We start from the raw sequence: 21016 nt of genomic DNA on the forward strand, positions 1-21016 counted from the left end.
AGAGGGAAGGGGCCCTGGTAGGAAGCGGTCCCTCTTCACCCCGGGGTGGCAAGTGAATTGGAGGCCCACGACCACAGACCTTCACCACGGTGTGGTGGGCAGGGTGGACTTTCAGGAGTAGAGGCCCTCTGAATGGGGCTCTGAAGGATGAACGACTCCCATTTCTGGGGACGAAGGTTATAGCAGAGCTACAGGATGTTCCAGAAAGGCGGCTTCTGCCAAGCCTGGTGAACGTCACTGGTAGGCCCAATTAAGAAGTTTTGGCTTTATCTTAGGAGGCAGAGGACATCAGTAGAATTCTAGGCAGGAAGGGGTCAGATGTGCGCCACACAAAGGCCCCCAGGTTGACTGCTCAGCTGGTGACAGGCTGGATGCAGAGAGAACTGTACACCAGGCTACCTCCTGTGCCCTGGATCTCATCTTTCCCACTCCTTCACGAACCTGCACCAGCAATTGTTAGGTCTTGGAAATATCTGCCACATTTCCTTCTTTGCTGGCTCCTCACTAGCACATGAACACATTTAATGTTTCTTCACAACAGGCTTTTGCTCCACTCCCAGCTTCTGCTGTCCCTCCTCTTTTCTGTTACACTTTTGGTCAGTTTGTACCTCTCCCTGTGGGGAAGGCAGAGTCCAGAAACTTCTCCTACCCTCTTTTCTAAAGCTTACATCAGTCAGTCACCAAAACCTATGTGGCTGATGTCACAACCTATGACCTCAGCCACATAAGTCTTCTTTTGCTTATTTCCTCATTTTTTAAAAAATATTGGATATTGAACCCAGGGGCACTCTACCACAGAGCTACATCCCCAGCCCTTTTCATTTTTGAGATAAGGTCTTGGTAATTTGCTGAAGCTGACCTCAAACTTGCCATCCTCCTGCCTCAGATTTCTAACACCAGCACCCCCACCCCTTGTGTTCTTCACCCATGGATTTCTCTGGCCACATCTCAGCAGCCACTACTTTCCTAAGGTCTCACTGAATTCTGAGCCCCACCCCTTCCCTAGAGGCCCACTGCCCTTGCCATTAATTATTACCTCTTACCTGCATGAATGTGCTACCTTTCTGAAGGGGCTCACTGCTCTGTTGATCTTCCTTGGGTACAATCACACCACAGCATTTTATTGCATAAGACTTTCCCAAGATTCCCAAAGCCCATGGAGTCCCACCTTTTTATAGTGGCCTACAGGGCTGGTCGGTGTATCCCCTGCCCACCCAAGAAGAGTATAGACCTCTGCACACATCAAGCCTCCCCACTATACCTGTCGTCTTATGCACATCTTCCTAAACTCCCTGAAGCTCCACACCTCTGTGCTTATCTGACCTTCCCACTGCTCAGGAGACCCAAAGGTAGCAATGGGGCCTCTTTTCTCCAGCTGGATGCATCCTTGTAAGGCAATATTCCGACAGTCCCTCTTGCCTTAATCCCAACTGCAAGGAGGTTCCCCTATCCACTAGCTTATCCTCTCAGGAATTTAGAACTGTTTCCAGAAACAAGGTCTTGCCAAAACCCATGAATGGTCCCCACTAGAGCCTCTTCCCTGAAGCTACAGCCACTGTAGCCAGTCTTGAAGATGAGGGCAACCGGGCCCTGGGCCCTAGTGGCTTCTCATGGAACAATCTTCACTGTGATATATACCAACTCCAGTATCCCAAATTATTATGCATATATGTGCTGAGCTCTATGGTGCAAAGACTTGGTCCTCCTTGGGCACTGAGGGAAATGAGCTCCAGGAACAGGTCTAGCACACAAGAGATGTTCAATGTATACAGGTTTCATTTTCAATTCTCTCATTTAACATTCAAGGCCAGGACTTAGAGGGGACTTTTTAGTAGCTGTGCCCACATATGCAGGTGAATCTGGACTCTGGGTGACTCCACAGTCCCACTGCTCCATGCCATTGTCCTCTCCTTCAGCCTAGCACCAGCATGAGGACAGCTGTGGCCTGAGTGGGTACCCTTATAGGAAGCCAGTGACAACAGGGCCTCCTTTGCACATGCCCTTTCCAGGTCAGGGAGCCACATTAGCTGTCAGCAGAGGCCATGCAAGGGTCTCAGCTACAATGGACCACAGGAGTCAGAGTTGGGCGGAGGGTATCTGATAGCATCACAGCACATTGGAACTTAGGAGGTGCCCTGCCATATTGGTAAGGAACACTAAGTTGTGCAGCAGGCAGACTTAGGCCACACCCTTCCTATCATACAGTGGAGCAGTAGGCCTGGAAAGTACTGACTTGGAGCAGGATAAGGAGGATGCCAGGAAGGCCAGCATATGAAGCAGGCTTCCTTTCCCTCCCATGACAGAGCAGTCCTGAGAGTGGCTATTGGTGTTCAGGGACAGCTGGATCAAATGTGCAACATACCACCATGCTGTCAGGTGAGCTGGAGGGGACTGCTGACTTACAATGAAAGCCCAGACCTTGAGTCACTTTCACAGAGAGATTTATCAAGAATGCTAACAGCACAGGATACAGTACTTCCCAACAAAAGGTGCAAACGCGTCACTTAGAAAGGCATGCTGAGTATTCTTTGCTTTCACATGTATTAAAAAACTTACAAAAATAAAATAAAACTGCGTGCTGCCCATCTTTTCAAATAGTAAAAGAACCTTATGAAAAAACCACTTGATTTTACAACAAAAGACACAAACGGACATTTTTATGTAAATTTATAAGGCAAACTCTTTATATAATAAATAGGTTACAGGGATTCAGTGGGGGGTGTTTTTGAAACGTATACAGGTACATTCAGACAGGTTTACTGAAATGGTACAAATTTCCTTAATAAATTGCCTTTTGTTTTTAAATATATCAGTGCTTTCAGTCATTTGGCTATACACAAAGAACCTTTTTTGAACACTACAAAAAAGCAATCAATATTTTTGTTTTTAAAACGACCTACTTATTTTCTAAAGTAATTGTCCCAAAACACAAAAACTGAAGGTGAATGCGACAGAGGGCTTTTAGAGATCCCCTCCAGCTAAGTCTGTCCTGGGCTTCTCCCAGTACCCCATGCATCCCCCAACTTCAGGCAGGCTTTCCAGCTGGAGCCAGCTCCCTTTAGTACAGGGTGGCCTGTCACTAGCAGCACTGTCTCACAGATCCATTTGGGAGGGGGCCAACATCCTGCCTTGTTTTTCCAGCTACTAAACTCCATGTGCAAATGGTCACTCAAGGCATCACTGTCCTTGCCTGAAGGCATTAAGGGAGCACCAGTCTGTCCCTGTTCTGAGAGCCCAGAACAATCTCAACCAAGGGTAATGGCTTCTGAGAAGGATCTGTTTGCTATGGAAAGGGAAGGGGGTGTGTCACATCCAAATTTTGCTGGGGACCAGATGAAAGCAGATAGAGACAGCCAGTACCCTCCACTGTCATAACCCCCAGGATGGTAGGGAACAGAGATATCACATTAGTGCTGTTATCCCTTGGAGGCAGGATAGGGCAGGAAAGAAGTGTTCTGACTGGTAATTTCCCCAGGGCATATCTTGGAGACAAGAATGCCCCTTGCTTGTCAACCTGGCCTTATCCAGAAACAGCAGCAGTCAGGTGGGGAGTGGCCAATCCATCTGCCAACCCACCCCTAACCTGTGTCCACAGTGGGACATAGGGGCATGGGGAACCAGCTGCATACTCAGGCACAAGACCCTCCCTCCTCCCTCTTTAGCAGGGTCAGCTCTGCTCTCATATCCCCTCCTGGCTCTCCTTGAAGGAACAACAATCTTGTCTTTCCTAAAAATAACAATGATGGTAATAATCTGGGGGATGGGGAGCCAAAAGAATTCGCTGGATGGAATAAAAACTGATTTTGCTCTGACTTTGAAAATGGCAACACATCAGCTTATTCGGTCTGTTGGCTTGGAATGGGACTCCAGGGCTCAACCTCTTTGAGTGGTTTCTGGATGATCTGGGCAGGGGTCATCTCTTCAGATTGCCCCTCTTGTCTCAGTCACCATTCCCCTCCTTCCGAATGCTTTTAAAAAAAAAAGGTGTCTAGAAGCATTTGTCTCTGGAACAATTACTTTAAACATGGTTACAATACAGACTTCAGTTCAAACACAGAAGAGATTTACTTAGCAAAGTTCCTTTCACCCACCAAAAATTACACAAATATAAGCCTCAACACCACAGTTAAGAGGACCAGTAGAAAGAACCTCATGTTTGGAACACAAAAGGAGGGAAAAGAAAAACAAACCAAACCCAAACAGAAAAACCCCAGAAAGACAAGGAAAGGGCGAAGAAGGAAAGGGAAGGAGAGCAAACACAGCACACATTACAGTGTCCAGGTACACGGGGAGCCCAGCACGAGGAAAGGGCTCGGCACACATTGAGTAACAGTCCTGGTGATATTTGGTCATATATTCATCAACTACTGACTCTGGAGCGGCTGTTATTGATTGAAGCAGTGACAAATCAAATGGAAAAGGAGGCCGTGGTAGCAAGGGAAGGAGCAGGCTTCAAGTTCTGTAAGCCTTTTGCACTCCACTGTCCAGCTCCCCAGAAACACTGAACCGGGTGGGCCCTGCTCCATCCGGGCAGGGCTAGAGGTCACCGGGTGAGGCTAACTCAGGCGCTGATTTCACATCAGTCACAAAGCACACACGTGGACACCCACCTGTCAGTGGCCAATCAGCGGCAATGGCGTCTCATCTCCTCTGCCCCCATCCCAGGCTGGCTAGGAAAGAACGTCGCGACCCACTGCTAATACTGAATGCATACTGAAACAGGCCCTGGGACATGGGCCCAGAGGCTGCCCAGCTCCAGTCCTCCAAGGGGCCTGAAGGTAGACCGGCCACTCAAAGGGCCTACGACCGTCTCTCTGTTGGATTCTGGCCTCAGAGAAGCAATGATATGGGGAGGGGTAGATTTTGGCCCTAGTGATTATAATGCTCTCTGCTTTGGAAGAACAAGTTTCTGGATTTTGTTTTTTGGTTTTTAATTACTTAAAAAATGATCAAAGAGAACTGTTACAGCTAAACTCTCTAGCAGTATTGCTCATTAAGAATTACAAAAGCAAATGCAATTACTCGTGGGAGAGAAGAGAAAGGGACACTTCTGGCATCTCCACTACTTCCTGGAGTGGACCCAGTGGACTGCCCCATGTGGTTCTGGGGTCCCTGGCATTCTACCTGGTGCAGCTCATGGGTTCAGAGACAAGATAGGTCTCATCTCCCCTCCAGCCATCAGACCCAGTAAAGTAGGGAGAGTGAAATGCTTCGAGCCTTGCTGGTGGGGAGGCCTACCATGGGCTCCCCCAGCCAGGTCACTAGGATGGGGAAGCTGGGCCACCCCTGTGCATCCAGTTCTCCACCACCCCTTGAGGTGGAAAAGACCAGGCTGTGCCAATGACTACATTCTGGACTTCGGCAGGTTGAGGGAATACTCCTGCACCCAGAATCTTAGGATCCCTTTCATAAGCACAAGAGAAACAGTGCAAAACGTGGGTGCTGCCTAGAGCTTCCTTTGCTTGGCATAGGGAAGCCCTTGGAAGAAGTGAGGAGAGACCACAGATCTGCTTGGACCAAAGAAGTGACCAGCAGACAGATTTGTCATTTTTTTTCTTTTTTTTTATTTTCCCTTGTCCTATGCTATGGTAATCAGAAATATTGTAATTAAGCAACAGGTATAATTTTAACAGGTCTTTGTGTGTGTGTGTGTGTAGAGCCACAAGCAAAATGAGTTTATAATTGTGCAATATACAGATATATATATATATATATATATAAAAATCCAACTGCTTTGTGTGTCTAGTTGGTGCATAAAATAAAAGGGACAGGAAAACTAAAAGCGAAACTAAAAAGCAAAACAAAAGCCCAGGACAGAGGAAATAAAGCAGGCCTATGTGTATAGTCTATAAGTTACTGGATATAATCAGGGTCACCAGGAAGAACAGCTTTACCACTTGACACACAGACACTGCGAGCAGAGGGGCCGCCAGTGGGCAGGAGCCAAACCTCTTGGCCTTTTCACTGCATCTGCTCTCACTGCTGAGCAGGACCTGATAAAAGGTAAGGTAAACAGGGGGGAACTAGGGAGCAAAGGCCATTTGCCAAATGCCCAAAAGTTCTTGAATTCAAAGGCCAGACTTTGTTCCATAAAGGTCTGGTCCCTCTCTCTGCAGACAGGGGCCCTGTCCTCCTCCTTCACTGCCCTCTCTCCCTCTGCCCCAGGGGCTCTCGTGCCTCTTCAAAGGACAGGAAGGGTGATCTGGGGAGGCAGAGAGGCTCTGGGGTGAGTTCAACAGGGAGTGCTAGGGTGCTTGCCACTCAGCCACTTCATTTGCACTCAACCTCTCCCCCACCCAGAAGGGAGCAGAGCAGAAATGCAGAGGGAAGGCCCCCCACCCCGGCAGAGGACCTTCCCAGTTCCCTCCATAGAACTGTTTTCCTGACAAAACAGTGCTCGGACAGGCTGTCAAGATAAGAGTGGAAAATTGGGTGGTGCTGGGACTTCCGGGCCACTGGTAAATGTTCTGCTTCCACACCAAGAGCTTGCCTCTTGCAGCTTTGGGACCTACCAGGCTGTTAACCTTCACACCACCCACAAAAGATAGAGTCAGAAGCCATGTCCTCAGGGACAACAACCTAACATGTTTCTCCACTGACAAAAGGCCCAGAATCTCAAGAGGCCCCTGGTTCTATCTCCTGTCGCAGGAGGCTTCAGATTGGCGTTTCCTTTGCTCATAATGTTCAACAGACATCTTAGGCCAAGCAGTAAGTATTTTTAGATCAGCATTTTTGCAAAAGCTTGCTCTTATTCATCAGAAACATCAAAATGTAATTTTCTGCCAAATGTTTTCTAGGTTTTCCTTCTAAATTGTTGAGAACTGGTTTCAGTGTTCAAATTTTCCCCTTTAATATGTAATTTTAGGCCCTGGAGGAGGCAGTATCCTAGCGATTTATAACAATTAGACTAAGCCTTTTTCTAAAGATTGATATAGTATCTAAAAGAGAAAGACATCAAAATGGAGAGAATCAACAAATCCCTTCAGAGTGGAGCTGGTTCACTGATGCAGAGAGCAGGGATGAAGAGTGGGAAGAGGATGTGGAGGGAGCAGAGGGTTTGGCCCAGGCATGGGGCACTACTGCATTTGCCCCTGCCCCACTCCTGTGGCAGGTTTCTCAGGTCCCCTTCGGCAGCAACTTGGGGCTTTGCTATGCCATTGTCCACAAGGGGCTCTAGAAACTGCATACTTCCCGAAGTCTAGGCCATTGGTCCTAGAGTTTGCAGGTGTGAACCTGAATCTGGAGACAATAATGGGCAAGGACACGGGCTATGAACTGATGCGCAAAGGTCTTCTCAAAGAACCGGCACCAGTGATCTCCCCACCGTCGTCAGCCCAGACCCTGGCTGGCATGCTCTGTGAAAGGGGCTGTGGCTGGATGGGCACACAGGGCTCTGGCTGCTAGGCTCCACTTGTGCTAAACGAAATCTGATTGGTCCCACCTGGTGGATTCAGTACATACCCTTTTGCTCTCTCCTGGGCTTGAACCACTTATCAGAGATCCTGTTGGCTAAGGAAACTCCTTTCCCCACCTAACTTGGCAGTTTGTTTCTGGTTATTACTGTCCTTCATGATCACTGTCACAGCAGTAACATGCTCCGCAGAGAAGCAGGTGACATCTTAGGGCTGCTCTGGTTCCCATTTCCAATGTGTGTGGTTGCTAGTCTGGTATGATGCTACTGATGAATATACTGTTCTCTGCACCCACACTAGGGTGGCAGCTTTCACCATCCGGTGAGCTGAGAAGCTGGGGCTCTTGGCTAGTCTGGCATTGATAGAATGGGGGATGTGGTTTTTCTAGATGTCCCTTCTGCCTTTTGATATGGGCATGCAGTGCCAGCAGAAGGGAGCTGTACTACAGCCTGGCTGTGCTGAGCATCCTCAGCTCACTGCACTGTCAAGGCCAGCAATTCCACTGGTTACGATAGACCCACCAATGGGTAGGGCAGGGCCAGGCTGGGTATACCTGCGAGAAGCTGAAGGATATACAGCATTCTGTCAGGAGAGGAGGTAGTAACTAACAACTAGGACAGGGTAGGGGAGACTGTGGATGTGACCTTAGTGACTTAGCCCAATGGTATCTGAAAGCTGTCGGTCAATTCCTATATTCACATATTCACTGAAAGATGCCCCCCCAATCTTCATAGTGTTCAAGTACAGACAAAATTGAGGTCACACCCCAAAACTGGGCCGGACACAGCTGGTGAGAATCCCATGGCTTAAGGCTTTCCCTCCAACCTCCTACAACTTGACCCCCAAGGCAGGGGTGGCCTGGGAGCTGCAGGGCCCATGCCTGCCAGGGTGATAAACTGCCAAAGCTGCCTATTTAGACACAACTGACTCATGATGCCCTTATTTGGGGAACAAGGAATGGGGAAAAAAGGGAGAAATGGATTAAACCCTAAGGAGCTGCAGACACCACCTGCAGTTTGGGAACCAACTCTAAGGGAAATCATCTGGGGAGTGAGGAAACTGCAGGTGGGGCCCAACTGAAAGAAAACAACACTTGAAATGCTGTGTTCCCAACCATGAATGCCCAATCAACCCAGGTGACAGGGGGGCCTGGTGGCCCCTACACTCCTCTTCCCAAGACCAGGTGGCACCCAGCCCAGGAGCCACATTTAGCTGGACTAAGTATAATGTGCAAAAACCACAACATTCTTCTTGGTGACAACCTGGCTGGGTGTCGTGCTTGTGTGGATAGGTAGGTGTCCTTTGGGGGTGCGAGGAGTGCGAGGCCACTGCAGGGTCAGGGGCCTTTTGTCCTTGGAGGAAGAGGAGTTCCAAAGTACTCGTCCCCTCCTCTGACCCCCCTTCCCTTCCTGGGGAGGAGTCAGAAGTGAGGCTGGGAGGATCAACAGCAGAGCGGGCAGAAGGGATTGGATCGGCTGATGGGAGTCTGGTTGCAGGACTTTTACAGCATAAGGAAATGGATACAAATATGCTAGAAAGTCCAACTATGACTCTACAAACAGAACGGGGCAAATTCCCTCGCTTCTAACCATTCCAGAAGAGACAAACACGGTTTTATCTTAAACTATTGATAGGAACTGTCAACTATGGTTCCTGATCACTAAAGACTGGCAAGGAAGTGCTAGACAGTTTCTATGATGTTTCACTCCTTCATAATTACACCGTATTAAGAAAGAAGCCAGGGGACAATAACTGAAATACACAAGACAACACGCACTTGACAGTTCATGGCAGCAGCTCACATGGGACGTGCCTGTGGGTGTTTCTGGAAGCATAAGACTGCTGTCTCATTTGCTACTTTGATAAAGTACTTCTCAGTTGGACAGATTTAGATATAAGAGACATCTCTGTAAACACAGAAAAGGATATACCAATATGATGAAGATATGCAGCTAGATAAGGACTTCCTGAACAGAGGTGAAAACTTTGGGATCCCGAATGAAGAGTGATCAATTAAAAACCCACAGCAAGCCCAAGCTTCTAAACCCCAAAACCACACTCACAGACCAGAGATTGAAATGTGTGGTATGTCGGCCCCACCCAGTCTCTAGCAAGCAAAAGTAAAACAGTTCCACTGGAGGAGGACTGGGTAGGGAAAGGGAGGGCAGAGGAAGGACTGGGGACTTAGGTGCGGGTGCCAGCTCAGGTCTTGGGAGGATTTGCACTTGTCCTGCCATCTGCCCTGCCACACTCTGCTAGACATCAGACTTCTGAGGGGGGCCGAGGGCGATGGGCATGGAACCCCTGCTGGGCCACTCAATGACTGGCAGGCCACAGGGGACCTCTGTGCCTTCCTCAGATACCACATGTGGCCTAGCTTCTCTGGCCCACTTCTTTAAAGCAGAAGGGTGAAAAGGCATGTTGTTTAGGGTCTGAAGTCTTTTGCCCTTTTTTTTTTTTTTTTTACCAGGGAAGAGGGCCTACCTAGGAGAGCAAAAACTCACTGGTCTTCACAGATGCCAGGGCAGATTCAGCAGAGCCCAGGACTTCCTCAGGGATCAGTAATGATGGGGCTGGGGCTGGTAACAGGGAGGCAAAGGGGAAGGAGAGTTCTAGGGGGTGGAGCCAACTGTGTCAGCTCAGTGTATGGTTGGGCATTGCAGCTGCCTGGAACAGAGGGGATGAACTGGGAGGTAGGAGGAAGGGGAAGAAATGAAAGGATGAAATGAAAGGCAGGCAGAAATGGAAGGACAGAAGAGAAACCAATCAGGAAGTCCTTATAAAATTGCAGCAAACACTTAGAGTTTCGGAGCTTCGTGGGAACCCTATGTGCTGAGACCACTTTAAAACAAGCGCAGGTATATACAGATCCAGGTAGTTCTGAACACCATCATGTCTGGTGGCTTGAGGGACAAAGTGTCACCAATTCAAGCCAGCTTGCTCTCAGAGCATCTGTTTGTTTTGAAGTGGGAACATGAAGACTCAATAGTGCAAATAATCTAAACTGTCCCTAAAGGAGAACTGGAAAGTAATTGGAAGAACATTTTCCCTCTCTTCCCTCCTTGCCCTTTGTCCCATCAATAAGTCCTTAACTACCAGTCACAGACTGCTCTGAGCGACTAGGAATCTCTCTTGCCCTGCTGCACTAGGCCTGGCCTGATCCTGGGCCAGCCTGCCTGTGCCTCCTCCTGCTGCTTCCATAGCTTCTCTCTTTAGCGCCACCCACTGGATGAAGTGCCTCAAGAATGGTTGATGCCACCTCACCCTGGGCCACCCTCTCCTGTGGCTCAGGCCAGTCTACACTCAGCAGTTCAGGACTCCCTCTTAGCCATGCCAGAGTTGGAGCAGACCAGGTGCCACCTTCCTGTCCTGTGAAATGTCATCAGTTTTGGATTGGGGCTGACATGGGGCTAGACTTGTGCCACCACGGGTGGGATCACATGGGCCATAGCCACTGGCCATCTCCGTTGTCTTCTCTAAAGAATCCAACGGTCTCTCCTGCCTCATACCTCATTGTCCCACCATGGTTGGGAGTGGGAGAGGTGAGGGAGACAGAGTAGCTGTGGGTGGGGTACCAATGGCACCAAAAACTGGAGTGTCCTCTCGACTGTTCTCTGTCCTTAATGACCACATGAGGAAAAGATTTGGGTGGGAGGGGAGGTGCCTGGTCAACAGCTTGTCTGGTCAGTAGTATCTGCAGCAAGCCTTGTTGAAGGAGCCTAGTTTAGAAAAGTGCAAAGCTACTTCTGGCCCTGGTTAGGTCTTCAACCTGACTGTGCTTGTCGGTAAGAAAAACATTCCCAATGCTCCAACTACTCCCACCCTGAAGCCACGAAACTCTAAGTTTACTGAAAGAAAAAAAAATATTTTTTATTTCAGTTAATCGGGAAGCTTTGTCAGAGCCCTACCCATAAGGAGAAGAGACAACAGCTGCCTTTATTCTTGTTGGTTTGCTTTGCAATCCGCTCTGTGTAAAGTCAGCTAACTCTCTCGGTCACGGGCGTCCGGCTGTCCACAGGCTCCTCTCTGTTTGGCCTTGGCATGGAGGATGAAACAATGTCTTTGCGCTCTCCCTCCCCTCGGTGTTTGTACTTTTCTGCGGCTGTGGCGGCAGTAGCGACGGCGGGCTGAGTCTTAGCTGGCTCCTTGGGACAGCCGTCACTCTCCAGCGAGCCTCCTCGGGGCATCTTCTCCTCTTTGCAGACACTGCTGCTCAAGTCCTGGGGCTCAGGGGGGCTGGTGGGGTCCTCGGAGCTCTCAGGCTCTGGTGGGGGCGGGGGCGGGGGCGGGAGCAGAGGCACAGGGGCCTTTGGGGACTCTGAGTGGTGGTGGTGATGGTGGTGCTCCTTCTTGGGAGGTGAAGAGGCGCTGCTGCTGCGCCCCTTGGGGCTGCTCTCCTTGCTTTTCCGCCCGGGGCTCTTGCAGGTCTTCAGTCCCTTCCCACTCTTCTCACCGAGGGTGGACACCAACAGGGGCTTCACTACTTCCTTGACCTCAATGCTGACTGTCTCACGGGTCTTGCGCTTCTTGATGGGGAGCACAGTCTCCTGCACGGACCGGATGGAAGACTCCTTCACGGCTTTTTTCTTGGCCTCAGCAGCAGCAGCAGCTGCCACCACACTCCCTGGCTTTCTGCCCCGTTTCTTGGGAATAGCCTGGGGATCGACCTCAGCTTTTCGCTTCCTGCCAGGGCGTTTGATCACCATGACCTGGGCAGATGTGGTGGCCCCACCCCCCTCGGCCTTGCCCCCAGGTGATGCTTGAAAAGGCATCTTGACCAGGAGCTTCCCAGGACTTTTCTCCAGGACCCTTTTCACCTGAACACCTTCGGATGCTGCTGCCTTGGGTCTCGTGGTGCCGCTCCCTTTGGGGCGTCCCCGACCTCTGCCAGTTCCTGGAGCTTTGGGAGATTTGGGCTTCTTAGGTGGTTTCTGCTCTCGCCGGGAGGGGCTCCCTCTCCCAGTTACCGTGAAGTCAAAATCATTAGGGTCCAGGGAGGTGTCGCCTACCTTTTCGAAGTATGCAATCAACTCCACTTTAGAGCGAAAGGCTTTTCCTTGGGGACTGTGGGACAAACGAAGAGACACAAAGAAAAATCAGAAGCTTTCCATAGCAATATCAGAGATGAGGCAGAGCAGATGGTGCTGGTGAGCTCTCTGATAGATGTTATACTCGATCAAGAGTCACACTGAAAAAAAGTCACGATGAGCTAAAGGGGCACAACCAGGTCAGATGTATGGGCAGGAATCAGGTCACCAGGGGGTGAGCACCTGTATGGCCTGCTCTGGTGCCATAACAACTCAGTGCTGGCTGCTCACCAGATGTTGGCTGGAAGCCCTGATGGGGAGCACGGTCTCCTGCACGGACCAGATGGAAGACTCCTTCACGGCTATAACTATAACCCAGGTGGACCTGACTATAACCCAGGCCACTCCTCTGACCTTCTGAACAATCCAGCAACCAAAGGGGTCAGGTTTAGAAAAGTGGGGGCCATCAGGCTGGGGCTCATTCTGCTGGTTGTTGCCCAGGCCTGATCCACCATCAGAACATTCCTATGTCTGAACTTGGGCATGGTGCTCAGTTGCTCTGGAAATCTCAGTTGCAAAGGATGCTTTGCTCATCCTTCTTAGAATTGTGGAATTAAATGAGACTGTTCACAATCATACTTTGAAAACTGCTAGCCTTTCTGGGATCATTTAAGGTACAGAACTGGGATGTACTTCTTAACTGCTCCTCTAAACCTTTGACCCTGGAAGTTAACTCTGCTTCAACCAAGAACACCCAGCTGTCACTCTAATGCTAGACAAATGCAAAAGAGACAGCTGGAAATGCACATAGAGCCTGTCTGCCTCTTTTCCCAGAAGCCCTTTTAGCACACCTTACCCAATACTGATTTGCAGAGGAAAATAAAATCAGACTAGATACTTCTGCTATTTCATCTCCAGACAAGGACTTGAGGTATGGCAAGGGTAAAATGGGCCTGCTACCCCTAGCACTTCCAGGCAGGATAGAGACCTCTGTACAAAGTCATTTTTAAGCATACCTGGTCCTTTTGTTCATTATTTTTTCGCCCCCCAGGTGGGGTTATCCACACACATTTTTCTGATCAATGAGCAGCAAAGAGCTACAATTCCAATGGATCCCTGTCCCTGACCTCCCCACCCTGGAGAAACAAGACCAGCTCTTACTTACTTGATCAAATAGACATCATACTTCCCAGCGGAGCGGCCAGACTTCCTTTGTTTAAGCTTTCGTGTCCAACCTTCAGGCAGGGTGGGGTCATCATACATGGGTCCCCGGTCACGAATGATGGAGCGGCGCTGTTTGGGGGAAGCAGAAGCTTCTGGCACAGCTGGGGCAGAGCCCGATCCTTCTGATGTCTCTGCTTTGCCTGCCTCTGCTGGCTCGGCAGAATGGTGGGCTGATGGCTGCAGAGGCTCATGTTTGCCTTCTTTGTCTTCTTTCTTATCTTTCTTCACCTTTTTAAACTTCAAGGGTTTGTCCTTGAGGCCCTGGAGATCCTGGTCTTCTGACTTTTCTTCCCTGAAGTGTTAAACAAGTATGTAAGTATCACAGAGAACACAGTGGTCTGCAGAAAAGCAAGCAAGGGCAAATTTGGAGCACATGTGAGGCTACTGCATACCCAGATCCTGGTGACTTCCCCAGTGTATTCCTGGGCTAGCCTGGGGCCCAATGCAGGGACTCTGGGCTGCTAGTGGTGTTGACCAAGTGCATTTGACCCATAATGTGGCCACCCCAAGTCCCAGTCAGAGCATCTCAAGGGAGTGAGCAACCTGTACGGGTATCTTTCTTTTGAGTACAAGCACTTGGAGCTTCTTAGCAAATCACTTTGGCAGAGGCCAATTTATGAGTCATACCTGAGGGCTCCTGGGCTTGCCGACTGATAAGAGGCCCTCCACTGGAAAGGAGTTGCTCACCCCAATGGGGGTGGGAGTTTCCTCCAGGAAGGCCCAGGTTTGGGTGAGTTTTTGGTTTTCTCAAGTGTGTTAACACACCTATAAAATCTGTGCTCAATAAAAATCAGCGTGTGAGGCACAATACAACTTGATGATAGGAACATGGCCTAGCACAACCCCCAGGGAGATGGTATACAGCAGTGTCATGAAAACACCTTATACAAGGTTTATAGCCAGCCAACCTGTGTTCAAATTCTGGCTTTGCCACTTTCCAAACACAGAACCAGGCAAGTGACTTCAGTATTTCTTGCCCTAATTTCCTCATCTCAATAATGAGGCCTCCTTACTGTGACTATCATGGAATAAAATTCCTGAAGGTACTATATAAATGCCAGCTATTGCCAACTGCTGCTCAGGGTTCTGGTGTGAGAAGAGATTCTAGGTCATTTTTTTTTGTGTGTGTATATGTGTGTGTGTGTGTGTGTGTTCCTCGGGATTGAACCAACGCCTTGTGCACCCAAGGCAAGCACTCTACCAACTGAGCTATATTTCCAGCCCTCACATAGGCCTTTATTGCAAGACACTCCCTTATAAGGAATGGCCTTGGTCCCAGCAGATGTGGAGGGAAAAGGACAAAGGTTTAGTTTCAGTGTGTCCCCTTCCTGTTGGCACAGATGAGCACCCAAAAGCACTCTCCCCATTCCTCAGCAGGATGCCTGCCCATTATTTTATGAGGACAGAAGCAGCTCCCTCCCTATACTTCAGTTCAGCCTGGTAGGGTCCCTTCCTCATGTATTTTAGGGATCAGTTTGGCTGTAATGCTCTAGTGACCATCTGAGGGAAACAAGAGACTCCAGGACTTCAGAACCTGGCAATGCTGTGGCCTGTACCTCTGAGCTGCAGGCCAGGTCAAGGGAAGCTTATAAAGAAACAGCAGCTACCCCCCAGTTCCTTGGTTAGCAGTTTATTCTGGAAAAGAACATGACCATTCCTCTGTGTTCTCAGCTCTAGAGTTCCCTGTCCTACTTGGTTCATGTTAGTGCTGGTCACCGCCACATGACTGGTGTACCCCAAGCAACTTCCGCTCTTGCCCTCATTGTGGAAACTGCAATAAAGGCACTGTGGTGTGCACCAACATGCACCATCAGGAAACTGGATCTCAAACAATGTGGTAAGTCACTAAAGGCTGGTTAGTTAGCTCTAGGACTCAGAAGCTACATGGACAAAACTTTCCAGAATGATCAGGTCAGGTGTGGGGAGGCAGCAGTGGCTCCCACTGAGTGACAAGATCCTAGTGAGGGAGCACCCCAGCTCCACTGTGGCTTATTCCTGAGTTTATGCTTATCCTGAATCTTCCTGTAGCAGTTTAGGGTCCATAGTGGGGCTGCTAGTTTCACCTAGAGCCATGCCACATATAGATGCATCTAACAGCCCATGTGGGGGGCCTTTTCTCACTGAAACGTATGTGTCCCTAATGTGTTTCAGCACAGGTCTCACTTTTTTAAAAAAAGTTTTTAGTTGTAGATGGACACAATACCTTTATTTTATTTAGTTTTATGTGGTGCTGAGGATTAAACCCATTGCCTCATAAGTGCAAGGCAAGTACTCTGCCACCAAGCCACAATCCCAGCCCTCACTTTAAAAAAATTTGTTTTTAGTTGTAGATGAACACATTACATTTATTTATTTTATGTGGTGCAGGGGATGGGGATCAGAACCCAGTGCCTTATGCATGCCAGGCAAATGCTCTACCACCGAGCCACAACCCTGCCCCCCCTCATTTTTCATTTCTGTCACTCTTAGGGTTCTCAATGGGAAATGAGAAAAAGCCCTGGGAATGTAGGTGTGGCCTGTGGCTTGATTATTCAGCCATTGGGGCTGGACCACTAGGCAGCAACTCTCCATGGAGAGGAGAGAAGGGGAGCTCACTAACAGAGCAGGCAAGAGAAAGGCCAAGGCAGCAGACAGGCATTCTACATAAATCCCCAGGGTCCTGCCTAATGCCAGGGCTGCTCCCTGGAAACTACACAGTGCTGGAGTCTGAGAAAAACACTGGACTAATGAGAAATGTTGGCTTCTTCAGAAATCTCATTTGTATTCTCAAATATCTTAACTACCACAAGGTCAAGTACCAACTATATGACCAAAGAAATGCCTTCCAGAAATCTTCTGAGAAGAAAAGCATGATGATATTCACTACAGCATTATTTTGACTAGCCAAACACTGTAGACCCTTCAGATCCCTGTCATCAGGGGCCTGGTGAATAAACTATGGTACAGCCACATGCTGGACTTTGGAGCTTCATAAGGATGACCTGCTGCAAAGTGAGTTCCAGGATCCATTGTTAAGTGAAAAAGTAAAATGCAGAAGCATTTATCAAACTACCTGTGGTGCAGGAAAGAGAAACTGAGGAAGGACAGAAGCCATTAGTTGGCCTGCAGGTAGCAGGAACAAGGTGAGAAAGCTTTAGTAGTGCCCTGGGTGGAGCTCAGGGTGGAGTAAATGGAGGATATAGTACCAGCCTGAGGGTAGAGAGAGAGTCACTGGTGGACTAATGTGGGGCAGGGGTGAATTAAGGACCAAGTTAAAGTGTGGGGGGACAGTGTGCCACTGATTGAGAAGGGAAAGGTCGATGAGGAGAGGACCTCAAAGGCTTTTTAGCTACAACATATAAAAGGGGAAAGATGTGCTTGGACTTTGACTTGGGCCTAAGTCAACTTTCTTTTTTTTTTAGGTTCTAGTATAAATTATAGTAAAAACATAATATAAAAAGTTTTCCTTGGGCTGAGGTTGTGGCTCAGAGGTAGAGCACTCACCTAGTATGCGTGAAGCACTGGGTTCGATACTCAGCATCACATAAAAATAAAACAGAGATATTGTGTCCACCTATAACTAAAAAAATAAATATTAAAACATTTTTTTCCTCTTTTTATACTAGGGATGGGGCCCAGGGGTGCTTAACCACTGAGCCAAATCCCAAGCCCATTTTTGATACTGAAACAAGGTCTCACTAAGTTGCTTAGGGCTCAAGTTGCTGAGGCTGGTTTTGAACTTGCAACCCTCCTGCCTCAGTCTTCTAAGCTGCTAGGATTACAGGTGTGTGCCACTGTGCCCAGATTTTTTGATTCAGCTGATCTGGCTAGCTAGGCAAGTGTTCTCTTTCTCTCTTACTGCTCCATGTGCACCACTGATGAAGCTATGTGCTCAGTTGAGGAGGACAACCACCCCAGATAGAGGAGGACTGTTCTTTAGTCAAGGGTATATAAGTAGCTGCATTCCCATGCTAGAATCTCTAAACAACTCGTTTTTAATCCTTTCTAAGTGTCCAATAAGTGAACTTTTAATATTACTGAAGATGGGGAATAAAGGGCCTCTAATTCTAGTATTCTAGTTCTGCAGGTGAAATTATTTGAAGTAAATAATAACCACTGATGATTTTCCATTTTGTGAACTGAAAGGCACAGGTGTTTGTTATTGTATTTTCTCACTGTTAATTCATATTTAAAAAGAAATAACAAAATCCCACAAAGAAACCTGGATTCTGTTTGGCATAGAATAGAGTTAAAATTCATATAAAATAGGCTCTCCAAATGAGTTTACCCTGGCCCACAGGTCTGCTCAGTCCTAGGGTGAATGGGGCACTTGTACATCCCCATTTCCAGGGTGCTAGGCAGCTTCCTAAGGCTGCTCTCCAGGGGTTTTATGGGGTTTACTAAAATATATTTTTTTGAAGATACCAAACACACGTCTTCACCCTTCCTGTAATCAGACCATAAGTGTACACACAGACACACAATCTTGCGATGAATTATGAAGAGAACTGAGCACCTAGTTTATACATTCATATAGTTGAGAGTTGGATGTATCCTTAGAAAAACTACCTATTCAACACTTGTGTGTTATGAATGAAAAAAAGGAAGTTCAACTACACGAAGAAACGTGTCTGATGTTACTATTGAGTCTACAACCAAGAAAAAATACCTCCTGATGCCTGGCTTTGCTGTAATACACATGTGCACATGTGCTCTTTGATAGCCTTTGTTATTGTGCCTATCCTATCACCATTGTGGTGCCTTTCCCTAGAAGGAAAAGTGACCAATGATGCCTTTCCTGTGTCACCAGAGGCTCTCAGCCTGCTCCTTCCCACATATGTCTCCACTTAGAAATCTTTGTCTTGCAGATTCAGTTAAAAAGCACTTTGGACAGGCCTCCCAGCTTTTGCCTCTCCTCTCCCAATTCTGTAAGCCAGGCTTCCCCATAAACCACATTGTACTTAAAATACACAAGAGTTGGGGCTGGGGATGTGGCTCAAGCGGTAGCGCGCTTGCCTGGCATGTGTGCGGCCCGGGTTCGATCCTCAGCACCACATACAAACAAAGATGTTGTGTCCGCCGAAAAACTAAAAAATAAATATTAAAATTCTCTCTCTCTTTAAAAAAAATACACAAGAGTGTACCAATCCCCCACTTCCTTATTCATGTACAGTGTAGGCACAGGAGCAACACTTGTATCTGCTTTGTGTGTGTGAATGTGTGTGTGTGGTATTGAGAATTGAACCCAGAGGTGCCCTACCACTGAGCTACATCCCCAGCCTTTTTAATTTTTATTTTGAGACAGGGTCTTGCTAAGTTGCCCAGGCTGGCCTCCAACTTGTGATCCTTCTGCCTCAGCCTCCTGAGTATCTGGGATTACAGGTATGTGCCCAGTTTACATCTGCATCTTTGGATGGCTGTACTCCTCTCTTCTAGTAAGCGAGGGCTAGCTTAGCAGTAAAATCAGGCTGGCTCTGAACAAGTGAATAAAATTATGAGTTTAGGAACTACCAGTACTCTCTTGGACATCAGCATCACAAGAACAGTGGTATGAAGGATGGTTACACCATGAAGATGGATGAGCTTCCAGCAATGTAGCACACAGTCCTTCTGCTGAAACAACTAAAAATGCTGGACCAAAATATATTAAAAAAAAAAAAAACACTAGAGAAGACATAAATGTACCTACACACTAGTAAGTAAGGAATACACAGGGTAAAGAGTTAGGAGACTGAAGCAAAGCAACAAGTGACTGCAACATGCGGCCCTGGACTGGATTTGGGGTTGAAAGATACTAACAAGGGATTAATGGGCTGGGTATGGTGGTATAATCCCAGAGATTTGGGAGGCTGAGGCAGAAGAACTGAAATTCAAGGCCATCCTGGATAACCTGGTAACACCCTGTCTCAAAATAAAACACACACAAAAAAATAGAGCACTGCTGGGTTTGATCCACTGTGTGTGTGTGTGTGTGCGCACGTGCACACACACACACACACAGCATTTATGGGGCATCTGGGGAAACATGAATAAGGTTCTAGTTAGCTCACTGATGGACATCCTGAGTGTTGTAACTGTACTGTCTGCTCTTAGGAAAACCAGGCTTAAGTGTTGAGGAGTGAAGTGCCATGATGACTACAATTAACTCAAATGTATGCAGTGCCAATATGGTAACATGTTTAAAAAGGGGGAAATGACAGCAACGTTTAGAAGCTGTGCTGGTGATGGAACTCAGGGCCTCTTACATGCTAGGCAAGTGCTCTGCCACAGAGCCAAATCTTCAGCCCTAACAGTAATATTCTGAGGCAGTAACAGAGAAGCTTCTTAACAAAGAGAACACTTTCATGTTACACAAAGACATTACAACAAACATTTGGAAACATCAAGTAAGAGTCTTCTTTTAGTGGTGAAAGAATCACGATGCTTTCCACAATGTTATCCGCTATATGGTGAAGCTCTGAGTGGGAATGAAGGTGTAGAAACATTTCTCCCATGTTTAAGAAAAAAGTACCACCGAAGAAGGACCTTGCAGCAGCATGAGGAAGCAATTAAGGTGTAGTTATGATGAAAAGGGATGATGAGGGCTGGGGTTGTGGTTCAGCAGTAGAGCGCTCGCTTTGCATGTGAGACCCTGGGTTCGATTCTCAGCACCACATAAAAATAAATAAGTGAACTAAAGGTATTGTGTCCCACTACAACTAAAAAATATTAAAAAAAAGGGATGATGATGATGCTGGGGGTATGTGCTAATGGAGACTGCAGTGTGCATGGTGTACTTGGAACAAGAATTAATGGTTTCATTAGTAAGCTGTGATTACTAAACCACACAGGTTTGAAGTGGTCTACCAAACCACCCCATTTTTTTCTATATGAACTTAAAAAAATTTTTTAGTTGTAGGTGGACACCTTTATTTTATTTATTTATATGTGGTGCTGAAGATTGAACCAATGCCTCACAAGTGCTAGGCAAGCACTCTACCACTGAGCTACAACCCCAATCCTCTACATGAATTCATTTTTAAAAGTTTTTGGTAGGGCTGGGGTTGTGGCTCAGTGGTAGAGCACTTGCCTAGTATGTGTGAGATCTTCAGTACCACACAAAAATAAAAATAAATACATAAAATAAAGGTCTTGTGTTCATCTACAACTAAAAATATATAAAAAAAAATTTTTTTTTTGGTACTGGGGATTAAACCCAGGGATGCTCTACTATTGAGCTACATCCCTATCTCTTTTCATTTATTTCTGTTTGTTTGGTAACAGAGTCTCCCTAAGTTGCCCAGCTAGCCTTGAACTTGCAATTCTCCTGCCTTGCCTTCCCAAGTAGCTGGATTATAGGCATGCACCATTGCACTCAGTTGAGAACTTGTATTT

General features: G+C 47.6%; 1 protein-coding gene across 4 annotated transcripts in view; it reads right to left on the minus strand.

Annotated features, from left to right (window-relative positions):
- Positions 1–2424: 2424 nt before the first annotated feature.
- Positions 2425–21016, minus strand: part of Mecp2 (methyl-CpG binding protein 2) — a 67965-nt gene continuing 49373 nt past the window's right edge. For 3 of the 4 annotated variants that reach the window (XM_048796738.1, XM_015506965.2, XM_048796739.1), the window contains 2 exons: positions 13605–13955; positions 2425–12476 (listed from right to left, as the gene is read on the minus strand). In XM_048796738.1, the coding sequence (XP_048652695.1) occupies positions 11390–12476; positions 13605–13955 (1438 nt within the window). In that variant the 3' untranslated portion in view covers positions 2425–11389. Of the gene's footprint in view, positions 12477–13604; positions 13956–21016 lie in introns of those variants that run through there. The other variant, XM_048796740.1, reaches the window with a different exon arrangement.

The sequence above is a fragment of the Marmota marmota genome, unplaced genomic scaffold, assembly GCF_001458135.2.
Source record: "Marmota marmota marmota unplaced genomic scaffold, marMar, whole genome shotgun sequence".
In the NCBI taxonomy this organism is placed as follows: domain Eukaryota; kingdom Metazoa; phylum Chordata; class Mammalia; order Rodentia; family Sciuridae; genus Marmota; species Marmota marmota.